The sequence below is a fragment of the Nycticebus coucang genome, chromosome 2 (genome assembly GCF_027406575.1).
Source record: "Nycticebus coucang isolate mNycCou1 chromosome 2, mNycCou1.pri, whole genome shotgun sequence".
NCBI lineage: Eukaryota > Metazoa > Chordata > Mammalia > Primates > Lorisidae > Nycticebus > Nycticebus coucang.
The window spans coordinates 57732376-57753016 of NC_069781.1; the positions used below are offsets into that span (position 1 = coordinate 57732376).

At 35.9% G+C, this 20641-nt stretch overlaps 1 protein-coding gene across 5 annotated transcripts in view; it reads right to left on the reverse strand.

Annotated features, from left to right (window-relative positions):
• FOCAD (focadhesin) overlaps window positions 1–20641 on the reverse strand; it is a 329244-nt gene that overhangs the window by 214988 nt on the left and 93615 nt on the right. For all 5 annotated transcript variants that reach the window (XM_053571667.1, XM_053571636.1, XM_053571657.1 and 2 more), the window contains 4 exons: window positions 15986–16087; window positions 10357–10561; window positions 7231–7437; window positions 1322–1409 (listed from right to left, as the gene is read on the reverse strand). In XM_053571667.1, coding sequence (XP_053427642.1) covers window positions 1322–1409; window positions 7231–7437; window positions 10357–10561; window positions 15986–16087 — 602 coding nt within the window. The remainder of the gene's footprint in view (window positions 1–1321; window positions 1410–7230; window positions 7438–10356; window positions 10562–15985; window positions 16088–20641) is intronic.

The window sequence follows — 20641 nt, forward strand, 5'->3', positions numbered from 1 at the left end:
AATCCGTAGAGGCAAAAAGCAGATTAGTGTTTGTCTGGGGCTGAGGGTGGGGATGAGTATGAACTACATACAAATGGGCACAAGAAACTTGGGGAAACTAATGGAAATGGTCTAAAACTAGATTATAGTGCTGGTTGCAGAAATCTATAAATTTACTAGAAAACATTTTATTGTACACTTTAAAATAAAATGGTAACTTTTATGATATGTAAATTATAGTTCAAGATAACTATTTAAAAAATAAAACTATAACTGTCAGAAGTGGCAGCACTGGTAAATTATATGTGTGGGGAGATTCCATGTACATTGCTATTAAAAAAAAGGTGGGAGAGAACAGATTAGAAAGGGATTATGGAGGAGGGGCACAAAAGAGCATAAGGCCAACAGACCAAAGTAGGGTGGGAGTCAAGCCTAGGAACCAAGGATCTCCTCCAGGCGCTGAAGCCACTTGCAAGACATATAGTAAGTGAAAGAGTAATTCACTCTCAAGTCATGAGTTAAAATAACCAGAAGAATGAGCTGAAGAAAGGTCCAGCTAAAATTACTTCATTCTGAAACTTTACAGGATACAATAGTTCGTTCTTATTTATCTCAAGCATGGTTTTAAAATAAAAATGAGAATGTAAAACATATCATGGCACTACACAGCATCATTTAGGCTAATTCCTTCATTACTACAGGGATCATATTAGACTTGACCAAGTAAAGTAAAGAGAGGCAACATTGATTTTAAAGGTCTGACGTGTTTGCCTATCTGCTGGATCAAGCAGCTTAATTCTTTACCACTTTATTCTTAACTAGATCTTGGCCACCCCTTAACTCTCTTACCCCACTTTTCTTTAAATTCATACTGGACAGTCAAAAGGATATTATTTTTCATTTGTTCTACCTAGGTTAACATAATGACCACAAATTAAATCTTGTTTAATGTATCACCAGTTATGAAGAGTAAAGATAGAATTTATAAAACAAATACAAGTGATAAACACTTATTTTAATGGTTTTATGCTATTGTTTCTCACTCTTACAATTGTAAGGTGATATATCTCTCAATAAATTTACAAATGTTATTGCTATATGATTTACATTATAACCTTCTCACTTCCAACCAAGATACTCGGTAAATTGTGGAATATAGAACCTTGCACAAGGTAACACTTTGTTGGACAAGGAAAAAAAAAAATTCTATTTGAAAATGATTAATTAGAAAAATTCCAGAATGAAAACTCAAAGTATGCAGGATGCAATACATAGTTCAAGTGACTCTGCCAACACTTATGTTACATATTCATTTTACTCTAATGAATGTATTTTTCTTTACCTAGACTTAAGATTGGTTTCTGCTGACTTGCTGGAGTCTGTAGAAGAAGTAAAGCTATTCCAATTATGACCAGTTCAACAGGAAAATCCTAAAAGAATGGGGGGGGAGGGAGATAAAGGGTTATTAAAGAAGATCCCAGAACCATGGTTTTTTAGCATGTATCCAAAAGACTATATTTAACATCAAAGACTGCAAGCCTATTATATAAAATTATTTATACAGCAAGCCTGCTCTACAAAAGAAATAATTGGTCAATGCCACATAGTCACACATAAATTCAAAATATTATGTGACTAAAAGCAACAGGCTATAAACCAAATAATTCACAGGGAAAAAAAAAATCAACAAATTCTTCAAAACAGTTTTTGCAAACTGTTGAAAACTACCTGAAATACTAAATTGAATAATATTTCATTTCTGAAAAGTATCTCAATTTTCTACTTAACCAATACCAATGTGATTAAAATATATAATAAGCATAATTTATTACACTAAACAAATTTTTAATAAATCACATTATAATGAAAGAAATATTAGTACTAGGGAGGTTAGAGATTATTTTAAAATTATAGTAATTTGTTAAACATATTTAAATATAGCAAAGCAATAACCACAGAAACACAAGATCATTATGTTCACCATATGTATAAAAAAATGAAGAGAATGTACATTAGATTCTAATAAATAAAATGCAAGTGACATAAAATGTTATTTTCCAATAACAAAAAAAATAAAGTAAAGCTCGATATATTATGGAACTAAAGAAGAAAGGTCCAGCTAAAATTACTTCCTTTCTGAAATTTTACAGAAGTACCTGCAAAAGAGAAGTACCTATGAATTTAGTCTGACACACTCAGAAGTTATAATCTTAGAGATACTATCAACTCTAACACAAATCAATAAATACACTCTGTTTTACTATTTGAAGAATAAAAGTAATCAAACTTCAAAATCTCCTAATGTTTATAGACTTTTGAGAAAAGAGCAAAAGAAGGAAATCGATTTGTGAGTTTTATAAAAATGGAATACATTCCACTGTGTTTCCTTTGGGACTATGTATGTTCACAGGTTTGATATACAGTTGAAAATAATGAAGTAATTCTTATCTACTTGAGGATAGTAAATACGTCTTGAAACCAATACACTTAACAGTATATACCATCACATCATTCTCTGCCATATTTTCCTCAATTTCATTTCAATTTCTGCACATCCATAAAGAACAAAAAGAAAACCAGCTAGATCATTTAAATTTCAAATATACTATCTTCTGAGAGATCAGAGATAAATAGAAGCATTACTGTATACCAATATCAACGCCAGAGACCCTTTTTGACACAAGCTATTACAAGCAAGGGCCACAGAGTAGCTTTTTAGGGTTCTGACAGGGAATAGAAGATTTTTAAGTGGATAGAACTTAAAGGTATAAAGGCAAAAATGAAAATGACTGACTCTAGGAAGGGTAAAAGTGACCTGTTCAGAATAGAGGGTAAAAGGAATAGAGCTGGAGATTCAAGACATGAAAATACAGAAAAGTAAACAGTGGAGGATTTGACTAGATAAATGTTAAACTGCTAACAATTCCGAGAGGTTACAAGTTTTTTATTTTCACTGACTGATTTTTAATGGACACCTAAGGATGGTGGTATTTAATCAGATTTTTTTTTTTATAAAAGCCTGTGTCGGATAGCCTGTGTGCCACTTCAAATCCCATAGCCACTGCTGTGGCAACTGGCGCTGCACAAGTACAACCTAGCGGCTCTGCTCCCAGGTCCCACGATGTGTCTCTTGCTCCCTGCCCCTGAACAGCCAGCTCCGAAAATACAGGAAGTTAAAGCCCCACAGGACAAGGCTTAACGCTTGACACATTGCCAATAGGAACCCACAGATAAATGTTTCTCCCTTTATTCCGGATCCTTCTGGGGGGTTCCGATACATATTCCATAGGCTTCTCAGAAGATTCTGTGGTATCAATCACCGCTGGTAGCAGGGGCCCATCAGATAATAATTGTGTTCCCTCTCCCACCTTCCCTGTTTCACTCCTCTTGTTCCTGTACACCTGCTTCCTGGGATCACATCTTTGCAGATGAACTCCAGCCACATAAGCTGTGGGAACCCAGACTCTACTTTGGCCTTTAGGGAAATTCATGCTAACTCAGAGCCTAGCTAGAGAAAGGAAATAAAACATAAAAGAGGAGTAAATATCTTTATATTGGCCAGAGATGTCAGAGGAGTCCCAATTAACAGAAAACACCTGGAGCCTATACTTTTTGTTCTTAATTCAAATAAAAGATATGCCTAAACACCAGCTATGAACCAGGTACTAAATACATGTCTAAGGATGCTATTGTGGACAAAATAGTCTCTTTTCTCAAGAATTTTACAGTCTAATGGAAAAGTTTTTTGTTTTGTTTTGTTTTTAAAGTGAGAAAAAAGTATAAGAAAGGCTATCTCCCTTAGCAAATACAACAAAGATGGCAGCTGAGCTCACACAATCTACCAGTGTCACAACTTTGGCCAGAGCTGACTGAAACATGATAGAATGAGACCGTCTCTCTAATGATAGAATCAGACCACCACCATTTCTGCAAATTCTAATCAATTAATTGGAACTAGGCATTGAGTATCAACAGCTACTAACATCATAAAAAGAAAAACAACACACATTATGTGCATCGTGATAAAAGAACACTCACTATAGACTTGGAAACAAAAAATAAACAAAATAGTTGAGCCTGTAAGCTAACTATCTATGCGCAGAAAAACATGTCTGAATGCCATCAGCAAAATCCAGAATGTAGAAAACCACGTAGCTCATTCAATATATAAACTTCAAGGAAGAAAAGGGGTTGCACAACACACACATCAAAACCATATTGTGGTGTTTAGAAATATACACTAATGATAAAACTATGGAGAAATACAAGGAAGTGACTACTATAAAAGTCAGGATAGTCAGAATGTGATTAGGACTAAGTCTGTGGAGAGCTTCTGGGGTGGCTGGAAAGTTCTATTTCCATATCTCTGTGAGTTTAATAAACACTGACTAGTGATTTTCATGCATACTAGTTTGAACCATTTGACTGAAGTGTAAGCTTCACAAAACTTGTCTGGTTTTAACTAACTGCCATTAGCAAAGCATTTGCCATAGGCATCTGCTTAATAAACAAATGCTGGGGGCAGGTGGCAAAAGACATAATAAAATAGCAGAGAATGATACTAAAAAGGACCAAATTATGAAATAATAACTGATAATCATGTCTGGCCAGGTGCAGTGGCTCATGACTGTAATCCTAGAACTCTGGGAGGCTCAAGGCAGGTGGATTGCTTGAACTGAAGGAGTTCAAGACCAGCCTGAGCAAGAGTGAAACTCTGTCTCTACTAAAAATGGAAAAACTAGCCAGGCGTGGTGGACCACGCCTGTAATCTCAGCTAGTCAGGGGCTGAGTCAAGAGGACTGCTTAAGCCCAAGAGTTTCAGATTGCTGTAAGCTATGACATGACAGCACTCTACCCAAGGTGACAGAGTGAAACTGTGTCCCCCCCATCCCTAAAAAGAGATAATTATGTCTCCTGCTCAAATAAACCTAGTACAAGCATGCAAGAACAATACAGCACAGCACTTTCACAGTTAAAACTCCTGGTAACCTGTCTATCTCTATGAAATATTTTTCTACATAGCATTTATATACAAAATATTTATTTATCTATATATACCTACATATCTCTACATAATATGAAACACATATAACACTTACATCTACTACATATATACTTGGTCACTACAGAATTTTTGAGACAGTGTCATGGTCCATTATTTCACTTCCAAGAAACACAGTCAACAGCCTCCTTTCTGAGCAAGTTTCACCTTGCTCGGCTTATCTTTGTTGCTGGAAGAGCTTCATTTCTGTCCCTGAAGATTTTATACTTCTTGATTTTTGTGTATCTTAAAACTTTCATAATGACCCACATATATAATAGGTATAATTACAATAGATAAAATTATACAGCTGAATAGAAGTTTGATATACGATTATTTTAGCTTTTTTTATTAAGTCATATACACATAGATCATGAATACATTTATGCATATGTGGGGTACAATGTGTTGACTTTTTTATACAATCTGACATGCTTACATCAAACCAATCAACATAGCTTTCACCTCATTTACTTGATTATTGTGCTAAGACATTTATATTCTACACATTTCTAATATATAATTATTATATATCTTATATGTGAAATATATAATATACAATATATATTATCTAAGTCCCAGTATATGTGAAACTATTCTAATCATAAAATTGACAAATGACTCAGTCGAGCCTTTCTCCTCAGCTCCCACTTTCCACCATAATCTACCTCACTCTCGGCATTTCCTCACCTGCCATTCATTCCCTTCTTCCAATTCCCCACCCACCACCACCACTTTACTGAAACTGCTTCCTCTAATGTGAAAACAAACTTTTATTTGCTACATCCTGAAAGTAATTTCCATCCCTTACTTTATATCTTCTCCCTTATTGATCATTCCCCCTTATTAAGATATTCCTACCCCTGATTTTCACATCATCAGTTTCTTTTGCTTGTATACAATCCCCCTAGCCATCCTCTCTCAAGTTTCTGACACCTCTGGTAGCACAAACTAGAAAGCTGAGAGTCAACCAAGGACCCTCTCCTTGACCATCTAATTGATCAGAAAGCCCTATTGATTCCATCTCCTGTGCCTCTCTTTTCCCCTTCCCACCTCCCTAATTAGCCCTTGCTATGGACTGAATTGTAACCCTATAAAACTTGTGTGTTAAAGCCCTAACTCCCAGTGTCACCACATTCGGAGTAAAGAAATGTTACTGTTAAATGTTAATGTTAAATGAGGTCATCAGGGCTGGGCCAAAATCAGTGTGCTTATAAGAATAGATAGTAGAGAGCTCACATACTCGCTCTACCCCATGAGGCTACAGTGAGAAGGCATCCGTCTGCAAGCCAGGAAGAAAGTCCTCACCAGGAACCAAATCAGCAAAAACCCTGAGTTGGGACTCCACAACCTCCAGATGTGTGAGAAACAAATTTCTATTGTTTAAGCACCCAGTCTGTGGTATTTTGTTATGGTAGCCCTAACGGACTAAGGCATCCTCCTCACTTCCTGCCCTATTAGTGTTATGCTGCCCCAAACCCTCCTTCACTCTCCTGTCAGAAAGATCTTCTACAAGAAAAATGAGGCCTTCTGAAAGGTCTTAAACAGGATGCCACTGTCGCTTCTCAGCCTCTTGACTAAGATCAAGTGTAAACAGGATGCCACTGCCTCGAAGATAAAATGTAAACTCATTTGAGTGGCACAGGAGAGGGGCCCAGCCTCACCTTCCACACCTTAATCATACTTAACGCCCTCTTGTTTTCTACACGGCCACGCCTGCCTGCTCTCTTGTGGGCCTGGGTTTGGCACCTGCTGTTCTTGCAAATGGATACTCTTCCCAGGTCCTTGTACCAAACTCCATTCAGTCTTCAAACCTCAACTCACGCCCTATTTCTGTTAACTTGCATTCCCATTACACTTTAAATATACTCCCATAAAAGCATTTATCTTATTGTAACTATGATTACTTATTTTCTATCTGGACTTTGTCATCTATATATTCATTAGGGCCTGGCGTATAGTAAGTGTTCAATTCTTGTGCATTCTGCATAAATAAAAAAATTTTTACAACTACAGGGGTAGATCCTTAATTGATGCTATAAAGAACATTTTAATGATTCATTTTTCTAATAAATGTTGTTAGTAATAGTACATTTGCAGTATTAGATCAAAACATCTGATATATGATAAACTAAATGAGTATATTCACCCAGTTACTGAATGACCACTTACATGATAATTGACACACTAAAATTTCTTACTATCCTTACCTCCTTCAGAAGTTCAACACTGTGCTCTAAAAGGTGAATTAAAGATGAACATTCTCCAGTTATCTTTAAGCTAACTTCACAGACACACAGCAGCTGAAGGGTCAGCTCAGTAAGCTGAATTTTCCAGAAAACAGGATGACGTAAAAGGCTTAAATATAATTCTTCAATAAACAGCATCACTTCTGTTGTCTGTATCAAATCTTTAACCTGTTTAAAAGTAATTATCTGATATTAAAATATGTACAAATCGAAGGATGGTTTTAAGCTATGAAGAAGCCTTTAACAATAAAAATATTTTTCTCTAAACTTGTAAAGACTTAAAGGAGATAAAGTTACATAAGTCCATCAGGGTTAAAATATACAACTTTACCTTCTCCTTTTGTCACTCACCAAAATACAATTTGCTACTGTTTTTGTTACTGCTGGCTGGCACGAATTCTTTTCGTTTGTTTTTCTAGCTTCTCTGAGTACAGATGTCTTAAGACCAATTACATGACAGTGTCAATGTGCTAAGAAAATTAATGAAGGCTGGTTCTGAGTTCTCCAAGTGAACTCTCCTTCATAAATACCTGGCAGTAAGGGGCCAACATGTTATTCTAACATGCTACCAAGCCCTTCCTCTGCAAGATATTTGCTCAGACAGCCTGAGTTAAGAGCATTATTTCCACACTTGGCAGACTTAATAAAAGACCATATTCAAATGGTAGGGTGTCTTCTCAACAGGCTAACGTATTAGACAGGAAGGACTTGGGTGCTCTTGAAAATCCCAATTCAATTCAAACCCAGCTGTTCTGATCAAAATTCTGGAGTTGGTATTAAGGATATGGCCCTGCTCACAGACACATTGGCATTTCCCAGAGATTACAAACAATGAACCATCTGCTTTAATCAGGAGCCTTGTGTCTGTTAAATTCATCAGGAGGAAAGCCTACAGTTGACCAGCTGTACCTTTTACCAGTGGTTATCACCATAATAACCCAAATGAATATAAGTTACACATGGAAAGAAAAATTAGTTCTTAGCAAACAAGAGAAAAAGATATTAAAAGATCAAGTTGGAAGAAATAGCCAAATATATTAAGTTATAAATATGAACATAGTTCATAGCTAAATTATTTTGCTCTTTTGCAAACATACAGTAGGACAGTCAAAAGGCCACGAAAAATAGAGAGATTTAAAACAAAATAAAGCCTAATGTTTGACAACATATTTCCTTGAGTACATTTTTTTTGTGCATATTGGAAATTTTCCATAATAATAATGTTCAAAAGACAACCTCAGCAAACTAGCATCAAAGGCTCTCTAATGTTTAACGTTATCAAAATTCTAGGCTAGAATAATTTTGAAGAAATGCTCTATCTTTACATAAAAATGATCATTTATAATGGATAATACATGAGATAAGACTTACAATTAAAATGAAAAAGACAATTCAACAAATATAAAATAGAAGAGCAACCAGGGTAAGAAAATGAAATAGAGGTTCCACTGATCACTCTCAAATCATAGGTCAACAGGGTAGCATGGCTATTTCTATAACAAACTTGTTTTTTATTTAAATGTGTCTCGTTCCCTTTACTCAGTACAGGTCAGACCACATCTATAGCACCATTTTCAGCTCCAAGAACAATTTCATAATAGCACATTTTGAGCACCAATAAACTAGAAAATTCCTGACAAAGCACAGTGAAAAGTCTGGAAACCATTTCACATGGAGAAGTAACAAAAGTGATGAATTATGGGTAAAAAGGAGGAGAGAGGAGAAAAAAATGGAAAAGAAGAGAGAAAAACAAGACAAGATACAGATGGAGTTTTACTATTTTATTTTGTTTTGTTCTGAGAAGAACAGAAACTAAGGGACTTAGACTTAGGCTTGTCAACAAAGGATTATGAAGATGAAAGTAAACATTCACCAATACAGGCAGGGTGTGAAAAAAAATGTACCCTAGTTCAAAATGTTCTGCCTATATATTGCTTTATTGCCCACACAAAGTAAAAGCTTTGGAAAAGCCACAGGAGAATTCATTTTAATTAAATTTTCTCTGCCTTGATTACAGGAAAGCCTATTTATGAGTCACAAAGGAAAGATATACTCTAGTCACTCTTTGCTAACACAAACTTAAAACAGGTCATCTGTGACCTCAAGTGATCACTTTGCAATACATTCAGATTCCCTCCATCAGCTAAGCAGCATGGTGCTCAGACTTCAAGCAAATGGCAAACCTTGATTATGGGAAGGGATAGCCAGATAAATGAATCACTACACTAAAATCATAACACACTGGCAACTGGATTTTTTTTTAATCTGCAATTACAGAGATATTAGCTCAAATTTCTCTCTCCCTTGAACTCCCACAGCATTTTATCCATGGCACTCATCCATCTACTTTAAATTTTAAGAATTTATATACAATACTTGTCCTACTTCATTTGCTATATTATGGGCTTCTCAAAAGCATAATCCCTCAGGGCCACTGAATGTGCTGTCAGGGGACATGTGGAAACTAAAATCTCGCCAGAACTCAGCTGGCCAGGCTTTGCATGCTCAGAGCTGTATCTACAGAGAAACACACCTTTTTTAATTTGCACAAAAAGGTCTTTTTTCTTACTAGTTTTCTGGTGTCTAACACAAAGAGAAACTCAACTCAAAAATCTTTTTCCTGATATGTCTTTCTTTTTTTTTTTTTTTTATTGTTGGGGATTCATTGAGGGTTCAATAAGCCAGGTTACACTGATTGCAATTGTTAGGTAAAGTCCCTCTCGCAATCATGTCTTGCCCCCATAAAGTGTGACACACACCAAGGCCCCACCCCCTCCCTCCGTCCCTCTTTCTGCTTTCCCCCCCTGATATGTCTTTCTTAAACAAAGGAAAGTTTTCATTCATCCTAATCCTAAGGTACACTATCTTGATTTATAATTTCTGTGAATTTAGTTAACATGACATATATTAATATTAAATCTAGATTTTGTTCCTTTACCTTCTCCAAAAGAGTGCAAGCATTTCTACAGCCAGGGTCATGTCTGAGTTTGCCCAATCACATAGGTTCTAGAACCACTTTACGCATGAAAAAAATCATTGGCACTCTCTTGTGCCAAAGCTATATTAGTGAAGGATAAAATACCTTACCTGCAAACAGGGAACCATCTCACAACACAGCTGAAGTATCTGCTGTTCCAATATTGATGGCTGTTCTTTGTCACAAAGAGCCCGGGGTTGAAGTAAGACTTTCAGCAGGGCTAGTCGGAGTTCAGCATATTCTTCTAACTGAGATGGTTCGCAATATAGATACCACAGAAATGGTGCCATTATTTGAATACATGAAACTTCTGACCTGTAAGTCATGTAATACATTATCCAGTCACTGAGTTAAACACATTCCTAAGCAGGAAAGTAGCATATATCAACTTATTACTCATGACATATCATAAACTACCACACTATCACGTGTACTTTTTTTTTTTTTTAGGAATTTTCTAATCTACCATAACCGAACTAGATCTACACCAAACAGTTCTTTGTGCAGTAGGGAAAATGAACTCAACAACTAGAGGCCATAAATTGGATGCCCAGGATAAAGAGAATCTCTATTTGTACATTAAAAGAGCATGCTAAACAGAAGAATCATCTGACAACCTTTTTAGAATTACAGATGTCAGGGTCTATTCTTCCAGGAGTATGACATAGGCATGCATTTTGGGAAACATTCTACAGGTGAGGATCTATATAAAACAAATCTGTACAAACACTGCAGGATGACTATGATGACAGTTAACATTTACTTGTTAACCTGTTAACCCTTAGAGCATGCAATTACTGCACTTTGCCTTTAAACTCATTTGATCCTCACTACAACCTGATGAAACAAAAATATTATTATCCCTGATAATAATTGGCCAAGGCCCTCCTCATAAGCATTTCCCACTCAAAGAAGGAATACCATGCAAATCTTTCAGATCTATTTAGATTTCATTATATCCTGATAAATCCTAGTCCAAAGTCACTAAAATGTCAAAATCACTTTCAAACTATTTCAAACTACTTTCAAACTATGTCAAAAATCTGATCATATCATTAACAAGCTTAAAACAGATAAAGTATTTAGGCCCATTCACAAACCCACCAAAATTTGGCTTCTGCTTATCTTTCCAGCCTCATTTCTTTTTCTTCTTTGCTCTCCACTAAGCTATACTTAACTTTCAGGTCTTCTAGCCATCTGGGCTTTCTTCACACTTGCTATTCCCTCTACCTGTAATATACTCTTCCCCCTTCTCCTTCCCCATTCTGTCCCCTGCCTTGTTTCTACCATCTTTCTGTTCTCTACTTTAAAATAACTCCCTGACATCCTTCCTTGACAACTAGCCTTGATCAGATCTGACACATGCTTCCAGGTATAACATCTTTATTATCATTACCTGTATCCCCTGCCAGACCATAAGTCAAATGCCAGAATGGACTGTGGATTTCTGTTTATTGATGCTCAGCCATCAATAACTGTATACACAACCCTCCAAAGAGACATTCAATCATTGAATTAATCCAGTTACACTAAGTTGTAGTTTTATAACTGAATCATAATCTAACTCAACATCATAATTTTATTTTAATGTTTTGCACCTTTAATACATATAAAAATGATTATATAAGAATCAAAGATGAACCAGGCATTATCTATCTTCAGGAAGCATACCACCTGACAAGGACAATCAGATAGGCTCCCTGAACTGGAGGACAGAAAGTAAAAACAGCCAAAAGAACAATATAAAGTGCAATTACTCCATGCAATTGAATGATGGTTGGTAACATAATATAATAATTCTATACATTCCACAACAATATGATTTTGAAATGCCATTAACATTAGTACAAATTTAAAAGTTAACAAATCAATAAAATTTAATTTTATTCATTCATTCATTTATTCAATTGGCGAAATTTATTGACCACCTACAGTATACCAGTATGTACTAGAGACAAAGCAAGAAACAAAACCAGATTAAGTTCCTGCTTTCATGGAGCTCACAGCCTGGAGGAATTTTTTTTTTAATCATAAGTTCAAATACTTACACACTCTATAAAAGTCAAATGAAGTACTTTGAGTTCATAATTATTACTGAAATATATTTTTATCACACTATCCATTTTAGGAAACTAAGAAAAGCTTCATAGATGAAGGAATCAGATGATGTATGTGTGATTTAGAATATGAAGAAAAAGTTTTCTAGAAGAGGTTTAAGCAACATTTCTTCCCCATCTCTCTCCAACCATGTATTCCCCAAACACTAAATACTGTTCAGGTGTCAACAGGATACACAAATAGCCTTTTGGTTTTCTTCTACTTAGAGATACTGAAGGTGAAACGAAAGGTTTGCCTAAACAAATACATTTCTAAGATGCCATCATGATTTGACATCAGGAGCATAATGCCGAGCTTCCTTAAGGACAACATACTATTTAAAAATCAACTTGGCTTAATCTGTCCTGATTTTAGATCCTGCGTTTCCTCTGTAGTATCTGATGATTAAACATCACTTCAGTGGGGTATGAAATTGAGGAAGCTTAAGGAGAAAAAGAAAATAATAAAACAGATGATCTGAAATCCCAAAGTGATTGAGAAATGTCTAAAAATATAATCAATTAGCAATATATCTACACACAAGTCTACTAAGGAAGCTGTAGTAGAAAAAGACCTAGATTAAGGGTCAAAAAAGCTGAGGCTTTAGGCGCAATTTCACCACTAGCTAGACAGTAATCCATAAGTCACTTAATGTTGCTCTCCTTAGTTGCTTCATCTGAAAAATTATGTATTGGATTAGATAACCTTAAAGTGTCCAGGCCTAAAGTCCATGAGATCATTATCAATTTACATAATTCTCAGTTCCTGAAAGGTCAACAGGAAGTCTTAACATTGCAGGCCTTCAATTAATGAATGCAGAACTTAGTTATAAAATAATGCCAAAACTAGCATGAAGATATACCGTCCTTTTAGGACATCTAAATACTATTCAACATATACATAAATAATTATTTTCATAAATACTTCCCATCACAAACAGAACTAGAATGAAAGGGGGCCTCACATTTTGCTTTCTTCCCATAGTTATGAATCACTATTTAAATTCCAATTAAATTACCAACCAGCCTGTATTACCTCCTAAAGAAAAATTTAACTAGTTAACTGAATCTAAAATTATATCTCAGGAAACTAACGCAACCCAAATTATCAATTCCATCCTGCATAGAATGGTGCAAAAGTAGAAAGGAGGCAAATGAATTTATTCTTTACTAACATATATAAAATAATATAAAACTTCCAAATGGCTCTAGTAAGCATACTCTAACACCTGAGAATTTAAGTGATAGGTATGAGATAAAAGCTTATGTAAGCAAAGAAAAATCAATTAATAATCTTTTTTCCTTATGAAAATCTGGACGAATTTTATTAGAATAATTACTTCCAAGTTCCAACATAATATACTTCAGAGATAAAAATAAGCAACAGGAAATTTACTACTTGTTGACAAAATAAAGCCCTAAAAAAGAGATGCATTCCTAAGAATTGCCCTAAAAAAAAGTTTAATAACAAATTTGACCCAGCAGTAGGTGAAGCATGTTTTATAAGTATCCCAATCTATTTAGCAACAGAGACATCTCATTAAATATGGATTACATTTGTTTCTGACAGATCTGAACAATGGCTTACGTAATAAATGTCTTACCTTTGAAAATGCAATCCTAGGTGAGGGAAGAGAGGAAGGTAATGATGTTCATTTTAAGCATTCATTCAAATGTTACATGGATTTTCCTCACTGGTAACTTATAAAATGCTATGGTCTGAGTATTTGTGTACCCCAAATTCGTGTGTTGAAATCCCAATCCCCAAAGTAATGGTATTAGGAGGTAGGACCTATGGGTGGTAATTAGGTCATGACAGTGGAACCCTCATGAATGAGATTAATGCCCTTATAAAAGGGGCCCAAGAGAAGTCCCCTGCCCCTCAGTCCTATGAGGACAAAAGAAAAGATAGTCCTCTGAGAACCAGAAAGTGGGCCCTCACCAGATACCAAATATGCCAACACCTTGATCTTGGACTTCCCATGCTCTGGGACTACGATTAATAAATTTCAGTTGTTTATAAGTCACCTGTCTATGGTATTTTGTTAGATTAGTCCAAACTGACTAAAATATGATTTCCTATATCTCTTTAAAACTTCTTATACCAGTATATTCTACCTAGAAATTCTATGTAACACTGAAATAATGGACTCAGATATGGTCTTTAAAGAAACTGTATGTACAGGATGCTATCAAACTTTCAAGAGCAAGGAACTAAAAATGTAGCTGGTGTAGTACATGTAACTCAAGCATTACCCAGGATAATGGTATCTATGACCTTGTATGACAATTCTAAGTATGTAGTGACATATGTTATGAGGAGGCACTCTACAACACCCTACCTGCCAACCCAAGGGCCTCATTTATAGAAAGTCAACATTTATGAAGCATTTATAAGTGTGCCAGGTATTCTTAAAGAATGAGACACAGTCCCTGCCCTCAATGAAGTTTCACAGTTAATGGAATAAGACTTTAAGTATAAAGATGTTAAAGATCAGAACATCTGCAAGTTATTATGTGAGCACACAAGAGAGACACCAAATCCAGCTTACAGTAAACACTGATTTCCTAGGGCAGAAAATGCCGAAAAAGAAATTTAAAATAGAGAAATTAGTCAGGAAGGGAACAGGGTAAAATTCGATAAAGTGAGGGAGATACCTATAAGCAAAAGCACAGAGAGAGGGAATAGCACTGCTCCCCTTGCACATCAGCATGCTGCAAAAGCACACATTGTGACAGGAAAATAAAAATGGATATAACTGGGGAGACAGGTCAGAACCATGTTGATATACAAAGCCTAGCCTGAAATATTAGACTTCATCCTGTCATCTAGGGAATTTCAAACCATTTCAGAAAGCAAATTCTTTTGTATACCAACAGAGAGCACATCCACAAAGCATCAACAAGTCAGTGCTATGAAAACAGAGCTGAATGGGTGGGGATACCTCCCAGGCTTAGCGTGCGCATTGTAAACACAGTTGGAAAACCACAGCCATGGAGATTGAAGCATCGCAGTGATGCAGTAAGATGTGCTCTCTTGATGTATCATTCTGATGAATGTCTGGAGAATAGATTTCCACAAGAGACGCCTGGAGGCAGAGCTGCCAACTTAGAACAGGCTGGCAACAGCCATAGCAAGAGATAATGAGGACCCAAAACCAGCAGCATGATAGTGAGGATGGGCCATGGACCGGGCATAGCTTTGAGGACCATCAGGAGGCCTTGGTGAAGCTACACAAAACATGCATATGGTGGTTATCTGGTCCCCCTTAGCAGGAATATTGGATCCCCATTGGCAAGCTTCCAGTGAAGCGATTAACTCACTAACCAAATTCCAAAGGGAAAAACTTATAACCTATATGTATTCTGTAGTTTACTGAATATTTCTACTCAACTTTCCTAACCATTAACCAATGTTTAACTTCTTTCATAACAGCTTTCCTCATGTTCAATATTTCAACAACCAATAATCTGGCAGGTTTTTTTCTCTTACTATTAAAAAGAAAATAGAAAACTGCAACCTGCTCTATGACACTTCTTTCCTTATGGTCAAAACTTATGGTCAAAACAGGTGGAAAAAAAATACTAGCTCTAAAATTAGCATATGCCATTCTGTCTCCCATCTTTATTTATTTTACATTACCCTTCAGGACATTGCTGGAAAAAAACCGTCAGCTGCTGTAGAAGTACTGGCCAGCAATCAGGTCTGTGTTCGAACACAGTGATCAGAGGCTGAGGATGGTTTCTGAAAAACACAGAAAGCTGTTATTGCAACTACACATTCCCAATACCCAAATTTAGGAGCAAAAAAGCCAACACCATCTAGAGCCTTTTTTTAAGGATTCATAGTTGTCACAAAATCACCACATGCTGCATTGTAATGTTGGTTCATTAGAACTGTCTTTCCCCCCCACCTCTTTACTAAGCTTTTGGCAGAAAAGAAAATGGACCCTGGAATCATAGAGACACAAATTTTTAGGACAGACTCTGCCATTTAATAGCTCTATGACTTGGGCCAAGTTCCTGAATCCAGCTACTCTCCCATCAATCCCCTTGATTCCTCCCCTCCCAGAGGTAAAGAGCTACCACCTCCTCCTGCTACTCTCTTCCCCAGTCTGGAAGGTTCTATTTCCTCTAACATTGCCCCAACAGGGAAGCGCTGTGTCTCCCTCTCGGTTCCCACTTAACTTCACTCTTCTTAGTGTGTAGTTCTGTGTTCCCCCAATGTACTGAAGACGAGGGAAAAGAAAATATTCCCCCATCTGAAACAACAAATGACTCCAGACAAAAAAACTGCATAAAATTTCTGTTAAATGAGGATTAATCTTTCTATTTTGGCTATTTCCATTAAGATAACTATAATAACTATTTAAAACCTAAGATCTAAAATCTGAAAGATTCGCAACCAATTGGGTTTTTAAAATGAGAAAAAAAAAAAAAGATATAACCACAAATTATTTTAAGTAGTTCAAAAGGCCTGACAGCTACTACAAACTGATCAACTTTTGAACTATTAATTACTATGCAGTCTTTAGTTATGATTGATGTAGATATTTCCTTCAAGAGAATTTTTAAATAAAATTTAAAATGCTTGTCAAAAAGTACAAACAATACGAAAACATCAATATTTTTAGCATAAAAGGAACCCATATACATAATGTCACTTTTTAATATTAATACACCTCCAGCAATGATTTAAAAAAAAAGATCAGATCATCACTTACGCCCAAATGATATTTTAAGACTACCTTCTTGATGGTTCTCAAAATCTCAAAGTGTGATCACTAGACCAGCAACATCACATCACCTGAGAACCAGTTATAAATGCAAATTCTCAGGTCTTAGCCCAGACCTAAGCAATAGTCCTGCAGGAAATTCCACTGTCCTGCTAGATAGCAGTTGCTCTCAACTTGGGCTTCATGTTTGATTTTCTTGCTCTTAATACCAATGCCCAGCTCTCAGATATTTTAGAGGTTCTAGGAATGGAGTTTATGCATTAGTAATTTTCTAAAACTATATAGATCATTTTAATGTGTTGCCAGAGTTCAGAACTGCTGCAAGTAAAAACCACTGAAGAAGTAAGGGATGGGAAATGTCCTGGTTTTTTCCCCTTAAAAATAGAAAGATAAGGTAGATCTATCACACTGAAACACTCACATGAAACATCTCTCTGACACTACTACACAGTTCCTGAGTATTCTAACACCATCTCGTCACTCCTTTTCAACCTCACCTATCTACCATGCACTAACTTCACATGCTGGCAGCCTCCTGTCTGTTAAAGCGCAGGCTGTTTCTGACAGATCAGACTGCTATCATTGCTAAAGGATCTCTTCAAGCAACTTTTTATGCCAAAACTCAAAAATTACATCAAAATCAGGTTTCCAAGTTCCAAACCCTTTGGCAGCCAAATCTATCTAGAACTTACTTCTACTCTAGTTGCCACAAATATTAAAAAACAAATTAACACAAATCCTAAAAATATTTCAGGTATGTCACATCAGATGAACATCTTCAATTCAAAGTTCACTAGGTCATATTCAATTACAACTGTAAAATAAAATGGAAAGAACAGCACCGGCAATTATTTTAGTTACAGTTTCTTCTTCTGATAGGCACATACTGACACATGGAGCTTAAGGTAAGTCCACCCATTAATCTTCCAGCTAATGGTGGCACCTCAGCTATTTAAGAAGAAAATCCAACAAGTTATCATGAAGTTTCTGTGTGATCATAAGGCAATGAAGTGATTTTCAATGTCTCTTCCTTATATGTCATCACTTTCTCCTCCCCACCACTCACCTTAAAAAAAACAGGCATAGTTTGATCAGATCACAGTAATGTATTTTTAGTGTTGCTTCAATTGCCCAGAGAGTCCACCTCATAAAATATTTGCCCAGGCTGGTTTCTTCAAGTGTTATCCCTGCACTTTCCTCTAGTATTTTTATAGTGTCATGTCTTAATTTTAAATCTTTAATCCAGTGAGAGTCTATCTTAGTTAATGGTGAAAGGTGTGGGTCCAGTTTCAGTCTTCTACAGATTGCCAGCCAAGAATAGATCAATAAATTGTGGTATATGTATACCATGGAAGATTATGCAGCCTTAAAAAACATGGAGACTTTACCTCTTTCATGTTTACATGGATGGAGCTGGAACATATTCTTTTTCCATATTCTTCAAAAATGGAAGAAAAAGTATCCAATGTACTCAGTCCTACTATGAAACCAATTTATAGCTTTTATAAGAAAGCTATAGCCCAACTATATAGCCCAAGAAGAAGGGGAAAGGGGAGAGGGAGGGGAGGGGAGAGGGAAAGATGGGCGGAGAGAGGGTAATTGGTGGGACCACACCTACGGTGCATCTTAAAAGGGTACATGTGAAAGTTACTAAATGTAGAATATAAATGTCTTGACACAATAACTAAGAAAATGCCAAGATATTTCAAATTGTATATAAAACCAGCGCATGGTCCCCCATGATTGCATTAATGTACACAACTATGATTTAATAAAAAAACTGGTATAGCTCTATCTCCTTTTTAAAACATACAGTTTTATCCAAATTAAATCAGGTCAATATATGAGATAGCATTGTTAAAGTGGGGATAGAAATAATGAACATATGGCAAACAGCTCTATTATCATATACTGCTAATCCACTCAGACTGGGGGGAGGTGGGGACCACAATAGCTTTATTCATGTTACTGAAGCTATTTGCCAGATATTGGATTCAGCAGATTCTATTTAGTATCTCAGACTTCAACTCTGAAAATGAGATTACATAGAATATAGTAGGATCAGCATCATCCAGATTATTTACTGATTTAGACATATGGATAATTAATTTTTCCACATAATTGATTATGTCAAATCCAAGTGTCAATATTGTAGGAAATAATATACAATATTGATTCCAAGAAGCTGAAAACCTTGAGAGAAGAAAAGTACAAAATGGGAACACTGAACCTTCCTGTTGACTAGAATTTGATTACTAATACTATACCATTTCAACTAAGTACAACTAACCAAGAATCAATTATAATTGCCAAAATTTTAACACTGTAATCATAACGAAGCAAAAAGCTAAATTCTCCCTTATCATCCCAAATTGGTATGTGATACATATATAATATATAAAACTTTATGCTTAATGGATGTATTTTTTAATTCAATAAACTTAGTTGTACAACTGCCCAGGCATGAGAGTTTCTCAGTCAGCACTATTAACATTTGGGGAAGATAAGTATTGTGGGGTTGTCCTAAGCACAACAGGATGTTCAGCAGCATCCCTGGCCTCTACCCATTAGATGCTAGTAGCATTTCCTCTTGTCATGACATCAAAAAAATGTCTTCAGACAACCAGGGGCAGTGGCTCACACCTGTAATCCCAGCACTTTGGGAGGCCAAGGTGGGAGAAATACCTTAGGCCAGGATTTTGAGACCAGCCTGGGCAACTCAGCAGGACCTCGTCTCTACAAAACAATATAAAAATCAGACAGGTGCAGTGGTGTGTGTGTATCTGTAGTCCCAGCTCCTTGGGAAGCTGGAGGACTTCCAAGTAGAAGGATCACGAGCCCAGGAGTTCAGGGCTACAGTGAGCTATGATCGACCTGTACACTTCAGCTTGGGTGACAAAGACCCTGTCTTGAATTTAAAAAAAAAAAAGTCTCCACACCTTGCCAAATGTCCCCTGAAAGACAAAATTGCCCCTAGTTAAGAATCATTTTATTAAGTAAATGGCACGTCCTATGAGAGGCTCAATGCTAATGATAGTATTCTACCTTCACCTTTCCTTACAATGAACAAAAAGTGACCTATCAATCATGACCAAATTTTAAGTTTCTGATGGAAATACAGATATCATATATTAATATTAGGTGCATATAAGAGTAACAACACAATAGAAACTAGAAGACTTTAAATGGGAAACAAATGTAAAATTATTTCTTTGCAAAATAGAGAATCTTGTTCCAAAATAAATGGCATTAAGTAATATACATGCTAATGTGGGTATGACAGAAATGGAGGTATTTTTCCATTTAGAATATTATAATTAGAACATTTTAAATGTTAGGAGGCTAAGCACAGTTCACTCTTGATGTACTCAAAGATTGACTATTACATTTATAGATTATTCAAGATATTTCTTTTTTTTCTTCCTCTCACTCACTGATTGTTAACCATTCTCTTTCTTTCAAGTATATCCAACTAAGAAACTTCAAGGTAAATGAAAGGATCCATAATTTAAATAAGGCAAGTTAACAAATTTAAATTAAAAGGGTTATCGATTAAAAAATTG